The 16,740-nt window shown below is 38.0% G+C and overlaps 1 protein-coding gene across 1 annotated transcript in view; it reads right to left on the bottom strand.

Annotated features, from left to right (window-relative positions):
* Positions 1-9,190: 9,190 nt before the first annotated feature.
* Positions 9,191-16,740, bottom strand: part of PTCHD4 (patched domain containing 4) — a 203,264-nt gene continuing 195,714 nt past the window's right edge. Inside the window, exon 3 of the mRNA XM_062187517.1 lies at positions 9,191-10,824. Within this exon, the coding sequence (XP_062043501.1) occupies positions 9,191-10,824 (1,634 nt within the window). The remainder of the gene's footprint in view (positions 10,825-16,740) is intronic.

The following is a 16,740-nucleotide window of genomic DNA, read 5'->3' on the forward strand; positions in this document are numbered from 1 at the left end:
GCTATTTCTCATCACATAACTGGAATTTAGACTTCTCTGGACAGGCACCTTTTGTACTGATTTATGATGAAAAGATGATATACCATAGGGATGTAGGACTTGTTTACAGTGTTTTTTCTTTCTTAAAACAATTTATAATGTAGGGAAAACACAATCTACCCTATTAGATAGGTATTATGTGAATTGTTGATAAAATTAATGATATTAACATAGATGATTATTTTGAACCTAATAGTTTGAATTGTTTTTCCTAGAGGGTTTGGGTTCCAATCGATCCGAGTCAGTTTCTCATTCTTGCATTTTGAGGGACACCAGGTGTGGATGAGATGCCCAGATGGCTTGTGGACATTTGTGATATAGAGCACATTTTAACATAACACCATCAGAAGAATCAAACTTAAGTCCTAGACTGACTCTTATAAGCACTATATTCTAAGCAGTAGATAATATGTTCATATGATATTACTTACTTTTTGTATCCTTGACCTTAACAGATAAAATACAGAACTGAAGGCTGGGTGTCTATAATGTATAAACCTCTGACTATATTGAAACCCAATAAGGCATCTCAGAGAGAGCTTTTTATTTTTATTTTTTCCCATGATCCTTCTTCCAACTCAGAACAGCTCCCCATATCCTGGTAGTGCTTTATAATATTACTTACAATAGATTCCTCTCCATTTCCACTCTCATTTAGGTCCCTATTAATGTCATGTCATCTGCTATGGCCTTTACCCTGTACAACTTGCTTTCCGTCTGAAAGCCCTTCTATATTCCATTCTCTCCCAGGCTGTGGTATCAGTCTTTCATCTTTATTAGAATCTTACCCTAACTTCAAAGCAGATCAATTCATGATTGCTTCTTTGCTTTTCCTAAGCATCTTAGCCACAGATTTCCTCAACATAGTATTTATTCCTCAAAGTCAGCACAGAGACCAATAGATGATTCTAAATATTTGCTGAGCAAACGAGTACAATCCCCAGCAATCAAGAGGTGCTTGAGAAACTCATCCACAGTGAACCTTGATCCTAAAATTTCTGGTACCATTTTCTGAAGGGATAATAGTCAAGCTTTTAGAAATTTCTGTATTTTAGTTTTTCAGACCTCTTCTGATGTGTTTTTTAAAGCCAAATTAATAAATAGAAAATAAAACCTCTCAAATTTTAGTTCAATTGTTTCATCCTCTCTTCAGAAGTTCTGCATTTTATAAAATTTTTTTTGCTGATAACTTTCTTTAATCACTCCTATTTTTTAATGGTTTTCTTATGTTCAATAACATTACATTCTTGTACATTATGAAGATACATATAGTTCTAGTCTCTAGCATTTCAACTTATCAGAAAAAACACTTTCAACAAACCTAAATTTCTTCCTATATAATGGAGCTCATTCCAGTATAACTAGCTATAAAAGAGAATTCCGGAAAACAACAAAGACATCCAAATGAGAGTTCTTACAGATTGAGATTGTTAAATAATTCTCTTTCAATTAGGTCTCAGGCTGAAAAGTCAGAGGCTGGAAGATTCTTTTACTTATTTTTTCTCTGAATAGCTAATTATTGAATGTCTGCTAAGCAGAATGTCCTGTGCTGTTTCAGCTGTCACTATTAAAACAAATGGGGAATTTCAGCTTCATGCACACATAAATAATGAGTAGTACTTCCCCCAAACTTTGGGGCTTGCAAATGTGCTCTCACATATCTAGTATAATTTTGCTGAGTTCTTATTCAGCTCTTTCTAGACATGCTCATTTTTGCCTAAGGAAAAATATTCTAATTGCTTTGAGGAAAAGTTATTTTGGAAATGATAAAAAATTGAACATATTTAAACAGAGGAAAAAAGCAATGTGATTAATGATAAAAATATTAAATGTGGATAGAAAAATGACTGATGAATAAATCCAATCATTTGCCTATAAGAAATAAAAACCTTGGGGCCGGCACTGTGGCTCATTTGGCTAATCCTCCGCCTGCAGCGCCAGCATCCCATATGGGCACCATGTTCTAGTCCGGTTGCTCCTCTTCCAGTCCAGCTCTCTGCTGTGGCCCCGGAGTGCAGTGGAGGATGGCCCAAGTCCTCGGGCCCTGCACCCACATGGGAGACGGAGGAAGCACCCGGCTCCTGGCTTTGGATTGGCGCAGTGCCAGCCGTAGCGGCCATTTGGAGGGTGAACAAATGGAAGGAAGGCCTTTCTCTCTGTCTCTCTCTCTCACTGTCTATAACTCTCTCTCTGTCTAACTCTGCCTGCCAAAAAATAAAAAAAGAAAATTGTTTAAAATCCTTAATTCTTATAAGTTGTCTATATATGAGGAAAGAATTTATCTTCATAGTAGTTTTCCTCTCACTGATTCTAAGGTTCTACCTAGAACTTGCACTTCAGAAGCTTAATTTACAGAAATTAATGCAATGATGGAAAAGAAATGTTAAGTAAAATACCAGCTATTCATAACTTTATCTTCTATTTGTCTAGGACAATTAAACAAACATTTTCCCTCCATGGATAAAAAGGGTGCTTGCAATTTTTCCTTTATTTAACTGTACCTCTCACTAGGTAGACTACTGCCTCAAAGCCAATGTCAGGCTATTTTCATTCTGAACCATTTTCTGTGCTCTATGCTGTCTGCAGAGAAACAACCAAGCAACTGCCCTGAGAAATTTCATATTGATGAATACTATATTGCCTGAATGTGAATATATAAGTAGGGCTGCATGGAGGGATGTTCATTTTACATTTAGCTCAGTCTAAGTTTACAAAGTGAAGGAGCATCAAGGAGAGGTGATAAATATAGCTGTTTTGTGGCTTTAATGTACTGCCATTGAGTCAAAGGTTGCATGCCATTTTGTCTTTAAATACCCTTATGAAGTAGCTTGGAGAGATCTCTGCCCTTTTCAAGTTGTGACAGATTTCCTATTTAAAAGCAAGAAAGCCAATTGCTGGAAAAAATATGCATAACTAGCAAGAGAGCATAATAAAGTTGCTGCTGAAATTCTGTAGAACTTTGGGATATTTGCACTGGTGAGTTTGAGGCCTAATTTATCACTTTTATGTCTGAGAAATAAAGATGCCAGAATTTCCTGATTCTGCTTGAAAATAGATGCTGCAAAAAAAAAGGTGCTGCAGAATGTACCAGGAGTATAGATAATCTGGTTCTTTTCCAGCTCTGTCAATAGGATTACCAAGAACCAGTGAATCTACCCAATATACTGAAACAAAGACATCAGTTTCCAGTGGGAAATTCTATTGTCCATCTAAAAATTAGATAGTATAAGTGTCCTCCATAACATATGATAGCCTGCCTCTACCAAGAAAATAAGCTAAATTTGTATGGGACTGGAAAGTAAATTTATAATAAACTGCACTTGTTTTTCACCAATAACAATCTCTCACCTTTATTCCTAGAATTTCTTCAATGAAATTTTTCAAATGTGTAAGTGATTATTTCTTTGACAATCCTCTTTGGGTAATTTGGTTGCTGTAATTACAATGGAACAGAAGAGAAGGAAACCTTAACATTCTTCTATCAGTCCATGCCATTAGCTGTATGGGTAACTAGAGCTTCTGAAAATCCCAACTCAGATAAGTATAGATACATGCCACAGAGCAGGAATCACACATAGCCAGTGGATGATTCTTACTCCTTTTGTCCCCAGGGTTTTTTTAAAAATTTTTTTTAAATTTTTCAGGCTTTATGATTAGCATGACTTGTGAGAGCTCTCTTAGGGAAAGCTTTGACTAAGAAAATTGTAGGGATTGGTTTTCTATGATTTATAAAAGTGCAAAATTAGCAACGACTTCATTTATAAATGTTTTATTATATTAAAAACATCTACTTTATAGAGGTTCTCAGTTTAGGGTGTAAGCCCATATAATTTTGACAACATCTTCAGAGATGCAGAAGAGATACAGTGTGATCCACAGACTCACCATCTAAACTATAAACATACACTTGATCCTATATATTGCTCTTTTTAAATTATATTTCATTTCCTAAGAAAAGCACGTGACTTCTCTAACAGCAATAGAAAGATCCTCATTAGTTACAGAGAAAACTGATCAAAGTCCAAACAATGCTAAGAGCCATCCTGGGAATGAAAAATGCTATCTGGGCACTTACTTGAAGCTTTTTTTCAGTCTCCTCAGCTTCTCACTTTCAATCACAAAAACGTCTATGACTCCGGTGTGTGCTTGGAAATTGAGGATCACTTTTGCTGCAAAGACCAGGTCAGGCATCCGACAAATGAGTACTGGGTCTTCAAGTGGGCTCAATTGGCATGTGATCCAGTTTGCTAGCAGTTAAGAGACTGTAGTTTTGAGGCACCACATGATTCTCTGTGCTGTAATCTAAACCATTAAAATATGAGGAATTATTCTACTTCTCACATCTACTTATAGACTACTACTTATGTGGGCTCATCTCCCTAAATCCTTCTGAATGTTATCTGATCCAACTCCACATTGCGAACAATGCCTCTTTATCTCCCAACTAGAACATGATTACCGTCCTCACCCACAGTCTTTCCTATGCTGGATGTCATGCAAAGAGGCTTGTTGCTTTCATTTATGGTTTTGCTGCTTTTATTTGGGTCAATATTGTGGCAGTTGTTTTGAAGGCAAAAAGTAAAACCTCTTCTTCCCTATACAATGTAACTGCAGATCATTGCTTTATAAAAGAGTTTGTATAGAGGCCTATACAATAGTGGTGGTGTGGAGTTTGTATTGCGTTTCTGAATGGGAGAATTCAGGGCAAACAAATTCAGCCATAAATATGGTTTTGACTCAATGTTGGGCATTTTTTTTTGGCAATACACAAAAAACAAGAAATTTTTGTTTGTTGCTTTTTGTTTTTAAAGGGAATTGGAATAAATGACAGTTTTCAGGTTCACATTTGAAAAGACTATCAATACTATTTATAACCACCAACAAATCAGAAAGAATAGAGATCTTTCTAGTAAGAGGTTGAGCAACTCATTCAATTCTCCAATTGCTAGGAGAAAATATCTAAACTCTAGTCTCAAGGTATTATATTCTATGGTTCACCATGAGATTAGCAAATAAAGGCCATGAAAGTGCATTTACTAACTGATTAATGCAAGATCTTTGAGGCTTATGACCTGAAAGCCAGATGAGTTACCAGGATATTCCAGAGAACATTCTGGAAGGGGTAGCTAGGATTGAGACCCTTGGAAGTACTTTTGAAATTATTTCCCCTGTGAGGAACTTTCTGTGGACTTCAGTCCTTTGGGACCAAAACCCATGAGGCATTTATGAACAAGTGATATGAGAATTTTAATGAATGCACAATAACCCTGAAAATAGTGTGTTTAATAATATATGTACTATTAATAACAATGCATGCATAGTGCCGTGCATTCATACTAATTGGCAATAAAATATGTGACTGTAATTATGATATTTACAGTCAACTTATAAAAATACATGTAATTCTGAATGGCAATAGTTAATCCCTAGCTCTAACTACAGCCATAAGGATTAGCTTATCATGGGAAAGTGCTATGGATAATTACAAAATTGACAAAGCTTTCACATTCTTGAATTCAACGTACAAGGATGGCTGTTATAGCATTGTAGGAATTTCACTTGCTATAATTCTTCTTACCTCACAAGGTAAAGTCTAAACTCTAGAAAGAAATGGGAGTCAAATTGAATAGGGACACTAACATTACACAACAACCAAGGACAATTCTTTCATAGAATATTCATGCACAACTATCAAAGAGGCTCATGGTCACTGCAAGAATTCATGGGCTGACATCTAAACATGCCTTTCATTAACAATTGTTAAGTTTCATTGCCAAAGACAGTAACCAGCATAGAATGGTTTGTATGCCCTAAGTTAGCCAGTAATAACTTCAACCAGGAGACATTAAGAATCTCTGTAATTTAGGTGAGTACCTCTTTGAAGCTTTATTAACTTTATGAAAAGTAGAGTTTACAAGATACTTCCTAATTCAAATTTATATTCTGGTGGGAGGAAACCAATCCACATTTCAATTTAAACAAAGAAAATATGTGGTGTTTGAACACTTAAAAAATTCCCTCATTTTGGAGAAAAACACATTTCAACTGAACAAAATACTTAAATACGAAATATTTCCCATAGGCTTTTTTCTTTTTTAGTAGTGGATTTGTCATCTGTTGATAGTAGATATAAGTTTGTAATTTGAACACTCTCAGTTCTTCACAAATGAACAAAATAATGAGGATAAGCTTGTAAAACTAGGGAGTGGTGCACACAAGCTACCAGGAAATGCTGAGTTTGGTCGGAGTTACCTACAAATCATGATCTCATCTTTTAGGATGTATCTTGAAATTCAATAAATGGAATTCTTGGAAATAGCTGTTTCACAGTGAAGTTGGGAAGTCAGATGATACTCAGATTTCTTCCTGGGTTTAAATTACTTCCTAGGAATGAGTTAAGGCATTTTAGGTGGTAGATCGACTCTTCCAGAACCAGAAATTCCGTTTCAGTAAATTATTGCTACATTTCACTAAAGAGTACCATGATGTCCTGGAAAAGATAATGTCTAGTCCAAAATGCCAGCTCTCTAGTCATTTGGACAATTTGAAATTTATATTTACTTTAGATGCTTCCTTCCTTAAAGATGTAATCTAAAAAAAGAATTGCTTTTTCTCACATAAATAGGGACTGTCTGAGTAGAAACATATCAGAACTGCCCTAGTGGTTTGGTAGCACACACCACTATCCCCATGTACACTTTTCTACTAGCATGCTTAATTATTCCTTTATAGATCATACTTCCTGTGGAATGATCTGTGGTAATGAACTCAAGTGGTTCAAGTAGGCCAGTTTTTAAAAATTAAGTGAAGGAATGGAGTATGGCACATCCTGGAAACAAATGAAGTGATAGTTAATGGGATTTCTCACCTCATTAAATGTCACCTTTTGAAAAAAACCTTTACCATGATGGCTATCTGTGAAAAGGGAATTCCTCCCCTGCTCATTTCTAAAATCAAAACAAAAACAGAGAAACTCCTCAGACATTTCTACATCAGAGATGAGATCATGGTTTGGAGGTTCATTAGAACTAAACACCAGTTCATCCTAGCACAGTAGTTCATGAGGAAAAAGTCTAGGGTTATCTGTGACATGAATTTACAAATGATGTAAAAACAATAATCCTATAACAGGTAACTATTTTTCATGTTCAAATATCTAGCTTTTGTGCCCCAAAAAACACAGTGGGAAAGACATGGCTAATTTCTAGTAGAAACTGAATAGCTCTAAGATAGGACAAAACAAACTCTATTCAATAAATAAAATTTTACTTCAGTGTTTTACATCTTAGAGTCTGGTCTCTTGTCCTTCATAGTATAGCAAACTCTACTTGTAAAAGCCATTGTTTTATTACTTCATTAATCTGTTTCACTTCCAAAGATTGTTACCAGAATGCAATTTTTTTATCTCTTTTCTGAACTTATCTGAATCTAAGAACAATACAACATACAACCAAAGTTAGTGGGGAAACAGTAGATTTCTTCCAGGCTTTACTAGAAGATTTTACAATCAACTGGTCATTTGTTCTGTCCTACCTGGAAATAAATGATGTTACTACTTGGTGTGGGAAAAGGCATTTTCTAGTAATTTTCTGCAACAGGAAACACAGCATTAATCCTTATAAGCACCCAACAGACTCAGCCTATCTGCTAGGATGAAGTTTTAAACTTTAACTCAATGAAAACATTGACCTCAGTACTTTTTTGGAGAAAGAATTCAGCAGAAGTTACAGTTAATATTCCACCTGTGGAGAGCTTTGATCACCCTTGGAGGCAACTTTCCAGGTAACAAGAACAATGATATTGCAAGAAGCTACAAAATGATATTGCAATTGTTGCTGTGATCACTACTATGATGATCATGGCTTGGGTTAATGCTCCAAATATTAATGCAAGGAACACACTAAAGTCTATGGGACTAGAATATTTTCCTTACATTAAGAACCAATTGATGGTGCATGAGTGGTGATGCTTCAGTTTGTTCTATTTCTCTTTAAAACATGTTTCCTAGGTATGTTTCCTTTCTCCTTCATTAATTATTTGTATTCCATGGCAGTATATTTTTCAACATCTAAAACAAGAATGCTGTAACTATGGAATTCTCTCTCTCTCTCTCACTCACACACACACATACACATACACACAGACACACACATTATGTACTCTTACACACATATGTGTGGAAAATATGGATCAAGTGCTCATTTGCAGGTGGTTGAGCTCTTTGATGGTAGCCTTATCAGCCCTCCAAATACTGAAAAATATTAAAAGCCAATGAAAAACCATATCAACTATTTAGTTTTAACATGATAATTTAAACCTTGTCCATGTGGTAATTAATTCAAATGCCTTTTGAGTTTTTTTTTTTTGATACGTCATCCAAAGCAAGTCTCAATGACAGTATGATATGCATCATCAAATGAACCCACATCACTGTTTATTACACAGTTGAACAATGTTGTTGCTGCAGAGACACTTGAATTGATTTTGAATGGGCGTTAGTGAGTCTAAATATTTGGCTAAGGCTGATGTGACTCTTTAGAGAAAGGCCAGACTATCTGCAAATGGACACCTTCCTCCATATAAATGTCAATGTACACTAAAGACAAATATATGTATATAAAGCACATATACATATTTATGTACACATAAAATGGATTGGGAAGACCTTTGGTTTAGACAAGATTAAATACGTACTTCCCAAGTGCATAGGTTTCCTTTGACCAGTCTTCAAAAAACAAACAAGGAAAGTGCCATGGTGATTTTGACATTTCCTATGTCTTTTCCCCTGTTTGGCGGCCCACATTTCTTCTCTATTCCATCTCTCCTAATCATTTTCTTTTTAAAAGTAGTTGGTTCTTTTGCCCTTCTATCTTAACATTCCATTTGATTTGTCAATTCCTTGGAAAACTCTAAGATCATGTCCAGAAACTTATCCTTTGTGGAGAACAAGGGTGCAAAGAACTTCCCCCCTCGTTTTTATTCCCTCTTCCCCCCCAAGAAGCAGACACTTGGATGTGTCATGAATAATGCACTCTTGCTCTGACTTGCCTTGTTACCCCTGGCCAGCCCAAGCAGCTGAGGTCTGAGCTTTACTCGCCCTGCATCATTGTGCAATACTGGAAAAGAAAAATAATCCATTAGTCTACACCCCTCAGACTGTGGTGACATGATCAGGGTTCTCTTGAATTTCTATGCATTCAATTTCTTCTCTCTCCTTTCGTTTGGCACGTTTCTTTTTCTTGTGGTGCTTTTTGGAAGGGGGAAAAAAGGTTAGGAACACAGGTAAAATAACAAAACAGTGCAGAAGTGTGCAACCCCCTGTGAGCAGCAAGCATTTGAACAGTGTGAAGGTCAGGTTTGAAGGCACAAATAGGAGGGGAACCAACCCAATAAGAAAAGAAGTAACATTTTGCAAAATGGCTGTCCCATGCTCTTGCAGGGAGCTTTTTATACATTGTGTTCGGGTGTGCTCAGTTGCTAATACAAACGTGTAAAGCAGTGGTGCACAGTGGTCAATGGCAAAATTTAAAGTGTAGATAAGGCACAAGATAGAAATGCAATCCATATCGACGTTCCATAATGTCATTAATCCCAGAACGCCCAGCTCAATTGAGGTGACACTAAGAATTAGCCAGAAGTTTCCCAGAGGATGGATCACTAGGAAAAAAGTCAGGATTAACATCAGGAGAACACCAAAGCCTGCAATTAGAACAGGCACAGTGACAGATAAGCTGTAATGATCCGTGAAAACAAACGAGGGGTTGAACACAATGAATCGGATGCTCTTTGAGAGGGACAGGGGCCTCAACTTTTCCAACACTTCTATAACTTCCTTCTGCTTGTCTCTGCTAGTCCTGGCCACAAGATACAAGCGAGAAGCAATGATGTTGTTTTCATCCCCTGCCTTGGAGAATATGATATCATTTCGAAAATGCTGGAATTCTGGCTTTTTTAAAAATGAGCTTTGTAGGACACTGATGAAGTCACTTTTGTTATTGGCACTGATATTGCTGACTTTCAGGAACTGGTAGTACTGCTCCACCCAGGACACTGCAGTGAATCCACTACAGAGTCTTCGTAGGTCCTCCTGGACGCTGCTGTTCCAGTACTCGAGGGGCTCATAGACATAGAATCCTATCACAGGGCTATAGTTGCTGAAATATTTTTGCTGAACCATGGCATAGGAAATGCTTGGGGAGTCACTGGCTAGTAGATTGATGATGTTGGCTCCGTCACTGATCTGCAAGCACCCCATGAAGGAGAAGGAGGCATAAATGAGATAGAGGATGACAACAAATGGCTTCACATAGATATTGGTAATCCATTCATTGTAATGTTCGCGGAGGAAGTGCTGGATGAAGTGGTGCTGGTAGGGGTTCGTCTCATGATGGGATGTCTGTTGATGCCCATCACTCATCACTGTCTGGAACCACACAGGTTTGCGGTCCAGGTATTCTGCAGAAGGGATCTTACAGCAGAAGATGCTGTGGTAACGGTTTTGCTCTAGTTGGCCCGCAAAGACCAGGCAGGAGCCAAAGAAGGAAAAAATATAGAAGTAATTCAACAGAATGGAGACACACATGTTTTGACAGAAGATCTTGACAGCCTCTATGTTTGTGAATGGGCTGGCACCCATGCCAAAGGTGATGAAATACAGGGAGCTGGTCATGGTATAGGTGACCATCACATCAGAATAGGCATCTGCTACCCTGTCTTTGAAGGGCAGATTTTCTTTGGTTCTCCGCCATCCAGACAGAAGCTCAAATACTCCTTTAGTTCCATGACCTAATGTTAAGAAAAAGAAGAAAAAGAATATTTGCTTTTATTTGCTTTATGGTTCAAGTAAATTCCTTGTAGGTTAGCTATGCTAATCAGTACTTTATACTGTAATCTTAATATCACAATTTATGTCTACAAAGTACTATAATCTTCCTATCAAGGCCTTGAGTTACAAAGAGACTATATGAGCATACTTCAGAAAGTTAATAGGAAAAAATTGAATTAAATGATAACTAGTGGGGAGGGTGCAGGCATGTGTGGTGCATGAGGTTTAACTGTCACTTAGAATGTTCACGTCTTGGGACCGGCGCCGTGGCCCATCCCATATGGGTGCCAGGTCTAGTCCCAGTTGCTCCTCTTCCAGTCCAGCTCTCTGCTGTGGCCCGGGAAGGCAGTGAAGGATGGCCCAGGTGCTTGGGCCCCTGCACCCGCGTGGGAGACCAGGAAGAAGCACCTAGCTCCTGGCTTCGGATCAGCGCAGCTCCGGCCATAGCGGCCATTTTGGGGGTGAACCAATGGAAGGAAGACCTTTCTCTCTGTCTCTCTCTCTCTCACTATCTCTACCTGTCAAAAAAAAATATCTTTCTTTCTAAAAAAAAAAAAATAAAGAAACAAAGAATGTTCACATCCTACACTGGAGTGCCTAAATCAAGTCCTGCCTCTTCTTCCAACAAGCTTCTTGCTAATGTACCTGGGAAGTAGAAGATGGTGGTCCAGGCAGTTGGGCTTCTGCCATTGACATGGGAGACCTGGATGAAATTTCTGGCTCATAGCTTCAGCTTGGCCCAGGCCCAGATGACGCAGTCATTTGGGGAAGTGAACCAGTCTTTCTCTCCCTCCTCTGTATCACTCTGCCTTTCAAATAAATAAATCTTTCAAAACAAACGGTAACTTGGGGCAGTTAATTGGTGCAGCAGACAAAATGCCAATGCCACTTGGAATGCCAATATCCTATTTCAGAATGCCTGGGTTCAAGTCCTCGCTCTGCCCTGATTCTGAATCTAGCTTCTTGCTAATGTGCACCTTGGGAGGCAAAGGTGTTGGCTCAAGTAGCTGGATACCTGTCACCTGTATAGTAGACCTGGAGTCTTCATTTGGCTAAGCAACTGTAAGGTTATTATAAGCAGCTAATACTCCTAATGAACAATGTTTTATAGATGAGATAACATTTATCAAAACCTTTTTTATAGAGATCTAAGAATTTTTGCTGCAAATAGTTAATTATGTTTAATTATTAATTATTATAATTATTACATTAATTAATCACTTAAGGTGTGATAGAGACAGAAAATACAACTTTAAAACTTTGCTTAGAGATGGAAATTTTATTACATTCCTAGTTCAAAATAATTTACAGGGTTTCTATCAAAATTCACTCATCAGAATCACACCATAATCTAGCCATTTCATAGCATTCAAATTTATCACCTGCCTCAGCTACAATTGTCTTTTCAATGCCCTATGAAGATGGCCGTGATCAGTGTTATCAATTTAGACCATGTTATTTTCTCTGCCTTACACTACCTTCCTCTCATTGTGGGGCATATTAAAATTCTATCCATTGATTTTTTTAAGAGTGAGCTCAATTCTCATCTTTGTCATGAAGCCATGTCTGATAATTCCAGACATATTGATTTTTTTCTGTTCCTTAAACTGATGTTGAACTAATTAGTTACTCATTATAGCTCTCTACCATGTTCCGTTTTGCTCTGGAGCAAAATAGTTTTCTCGGGATACGTATGATCTCTTGGTAAGATGACAAAGAAAGAATTTTATGGTACTTTCCTACTCTGTAGAACATCTGATAATGTGATAGATGCCCAGAAGGTGCCAAACAATGTCTTATTGAGTTAAGTAATTCTTGATTCTAAATAGGACCAAAAATGTATTTTTCATGACTTATTCTATTGCACACTTTTACACCTATATCAATTCATTTTATTTATTTCAAAGGTAGCAACAGGCAGGCAGAGACTCTCTTCTGTCCACAACAGCCAGGTCTATGCTCAGCCAAAGCCAGGAGCTGTGAATTCAATCTAGAACTCTCACATGGGTGGCAGGGATCCAAGTACTTGAGCCATCATCTGCTATCTCGCAGGGTCTGCATTAGCAAGAAGATGGAATTGAGAGTGGAGCTGGGACATGAACCCAAGCAGTTAGGTATGGAGTTCAGTTGTCCCAAGTGGTGACTTAATCATTATGCCAGAGCCATACACTATCCAATTTAATCCAGTGTATATTTATTTGGAGTATTTTTTTTTCACATGTGAAGACTAGCCAATGTATAAGACATAAAGATAAACAACAAATGCAATATTTTTTAACATCTATCAGTCCAGAAGGTCATTTTCATTTTGGTAATTCTGAGACAGAGATCATGGCTTCTAACACAACTGCTTTAAAAACAGGGATAATACATAGATAAAGCAATCAATACTTCCCTAAAAATAATGAAGTGATGGTATGAGTTCAGACGAGAACATATCAAACATTTTGGGAGCAGATACTGCTTCTAATGCTAGTTAGTGAGAAAATCTGAGTATTCTTATAAAAATAGTTTATTTTGAATCTTAAGTAATATATATATAAAATGCCTTTACTAAAATTCATTAGGTTTTTTAATTCAAAAATAAACTTAACTAATCTGAAATATCTAGGTATAATTATCTAAAGAGTTAATTATAGTGTGGAAATAGCTTTATCAAAGTTTTATTTGCTTAATCCAGGACTTGTCAACCATGGCACTACTGACATTTTGGGATTGATAATTCCTTGATGGGGATTGTCATTTACATTGTAGGATGTTAGACATCATTTATGGCCTCAACTCAGTAGATACCAGTAGTGCACTGGTTGTGCCAACCAAATATTTCTCTAGATATTTGCTAAATGATGTCTGAGAGGTAAAATGTCCCTGATTGGGGATTACTGACTTAAAGAAAAGAAAAAAGAAATAGTATAGCCACACACTTGTTTAATCAGCTTTTTCTGATTACAAGTCAGGATACGTTTCCACAGAACACTTGGGAAAGATAGGAAACTGGTAGATATTCAATAATCCAATAACACCGAAAACTGTAATTAATAATTTAAATATTTATTGCGTTCATTATTCATCCATTTTCTCAGTAAATACAGTAAGTTATTTTTTAAACTTTTATTTAGTAAATATAATTTTCCAAAGTACAGTTAATACTATTGGTTGAACTCTGTAATTAACACACATTTATTCTTAGGTGTTGAAATTTAACTGAAAAGTGATCCCTGTTAAATATAAGAGTGGGAATAAGAGAGGGATGAGATGTACAGTTTGGGACATGCTCAATTGGACTTGCCCCAAATGGTGGAGTTAGAAATGTGTCAGGGGATTCCAATACAATCCCATCAAGATTGCATGTACCAATGCCATCTCACTAGTCCAAGTGATCAATTTCAGTTCACAATTGATCACACTGATAGGTCTAAGAGTCAAAGGGATCACACAAATAAGACTAGTGTCTGCGAATACTAACTGATAGAATAAAAAAGGGAGAGAACGATCCAACATGGGAAGTGGGATACACAGCAGACTTATAGAATGGCATATGTCCTGAAGAGCACCGTGGCCTCAGAATCAGCCCTTAAGGCATTCGGATCTGGCTGAAGAGCCCGTGAGAGTATTTTAGGCATGGAAAGCCAAGACACTCTGGCAAAAAAATAAAAAAAATAAAAAATAAAAATGAGGACCTAAATGTGGCCGGCGCTGCGGCTCAATAGGCTAATCCTCCACCTGTGGCGCCGGCACACCGGGTTCTAGTCCCGGTCAGGGCCCCGGATTCTGTTCGGGTTGCCCCTCTTCCAGGCCAGTTCTCTGCTATGGCCCGGGAGTGCAGTGGAGGATGGCCCAAGTGCCTGGGCCCTGCACCCCATGGGAGACCAGGAGAAGCACCTGGCTCCTGCCTTTGGATTAGCGCGGTGCGCTGGCTGTGGTAACCATTGGAGGGTGAACCAACGGCAAAGGAAGACCTTTCTCTCTGTCTCTCTCTCTCTCACTATCCACTCTACCTGTCAAAAATAAAAAATAAAAATAAAAATAAAAAAGAGGACCTAAATGAAAGATCTCTGTGATTGAGATCCCAGTGGAAAGAATCGGCCATCAAAGAAGGAGGTACCTTTCTCTGAAGGGAGGAGAGAGCTTCCACTTTGACTATGACCTTGTCTAAATAAGATCGAAGTCAGCGAACTCAAGAAGCTTCCATTGCCTTGGAAACTCATGACTAGAGCCTAGGGAGATTTCTAACGCCATAAACAAGAGTGTCAAATTGTTAAGTCAACAACAGGAGTCATTGTGTACTTACTCCTCATGTGGGATCTCTGTCCTTAATGTGTTGTCCAATGTGAATTAATGCTATAACTAGTACTGAAACAGTATTTTACACGTTATGTTCTGTGTGGGTGCAAACTGATGAAATCTTTACTTAATATATACTAAATTGATCTTCTGTATATAAAGAGAATTGAAAATGAATCTTGATGTGAATGGAATGGGAGAGGGAGCAGGAGATGGGAGGGGTGCGGGTGGAAGGGAGGTTATGGAAGGGGGGGGAGCCATTGTAATCCATAAACTGTACTTTGGAAAATTGTATTTACTAAATAAAAGTTTAAAAAAAAAACACAAAATAACTTACTGTATTTATTGGAAAAAAAAAAAAGAAAAACATAAAGATCATGTGGGTTCTTCTGGTTGTGGTTGTGTGGGTCTGCCAGCAAACATATTTAAATGATTAAAGTTAACATAATATACTTTTTTTTTTTTTTAAATTTCTTTTTCTTTTTAAGACTGCTGGGAAGACCCAGGGCAGCCTGGCCCCTTGCGGCCTAAGGGAAGCCAATTTCTTTTCTTTTTTTTATTTTTTTTTATTTTTTTGACAGGCAGAGTGGACAGTGAGAGAGAGACAAAGAGAAAGGTCTTCCGTTTGCCGTTGGTTCACCCTCCAATGGCCGCCGTGGTAGGCATGCTGCGGCCGGCGCACCGCGCTGATCCGATGGCAGGAGCCAGGTGCTTCTCCTGGTCTCCCATGGGGTGCAGGGCCCAAGGACTCGGGCCATCCTCCACTGCACTCCCTGGCCACAGCAGAGAGCTGGCCTGGAAGAGGGGCAACAGGGACAGGATCGGTGCCCCAACCGGGACTAGAACCCGGTGTGCCAGCACCGCAAGGCGGAGGATTAGCCTAGTGAGCCGCGGCGCTGGCCAACATAATATACTTTTGTTGTCAATTAAAATGGATTTCAATCCTGAGATAGCCAATCTTAATAATTTGTTATAATTCCATCTAAGCTTCAAATAATCATTTTTCTAACAAATACAAATGACCTCTAGAGTAAGGGAATTTCTCTTTAACAATATTTCTGTGAACTTCTACTCTTCCAGTGCAAACTTCTACATTGTGATTGAAGTAACTAAAAGTAGTAAGGACTTTCTGATGACAGGACTAGGCCTAAAGTAGCTTTTTCAAAAACAATGATGTTAAACTATAAATCAAATATAATTTTTACAGTTACACTTTGAGCTCAAGTCCAATCTCTCCAAATCCCATAATTCCAAAGAAAATAGTTTTTAAAAGGATCAGGGCTAGAATTGTGGCATAGCAAGTTAAAATGCTACCTCCTACACTGGCATTATGGGCACTGGCTCATGTCCATATTGATCCAACTCCCTTCTAGTGACCTGGGAAAGCAGGAGAATATCGCCCAAGTCCTTGGGCCCCTGCACCCATATGGGAGACCTGGAAGAAGCTCCTGGCTTCAGTCCAGCATGGCCCTGGCTATTGTGGCCATCCAGCGAGAGATCAAGCAAAGAAAAAAATTAAAATGATCAGCTCTGATCAAAACTAATTGAACTAATTGTCATAATATTCAACTAGTACTCCCTACTGAACTTTT

The sequence above is a fragment of the Lepus europaeus genome, chromosome 3 (genome assembly GCF_033115175.1).
Source record: "Lepus europaeus isolate LE1 chromosome 3, mLepTim1.pri, whole genome shotgun sequence".
NCBI classification, from domain to species: domain Eukaryota; kingdom Metazoa; phylum Chordata; class Mammalia; order Lagomorpha; family Leporidae; genus Lepus; species Lepus europaeus.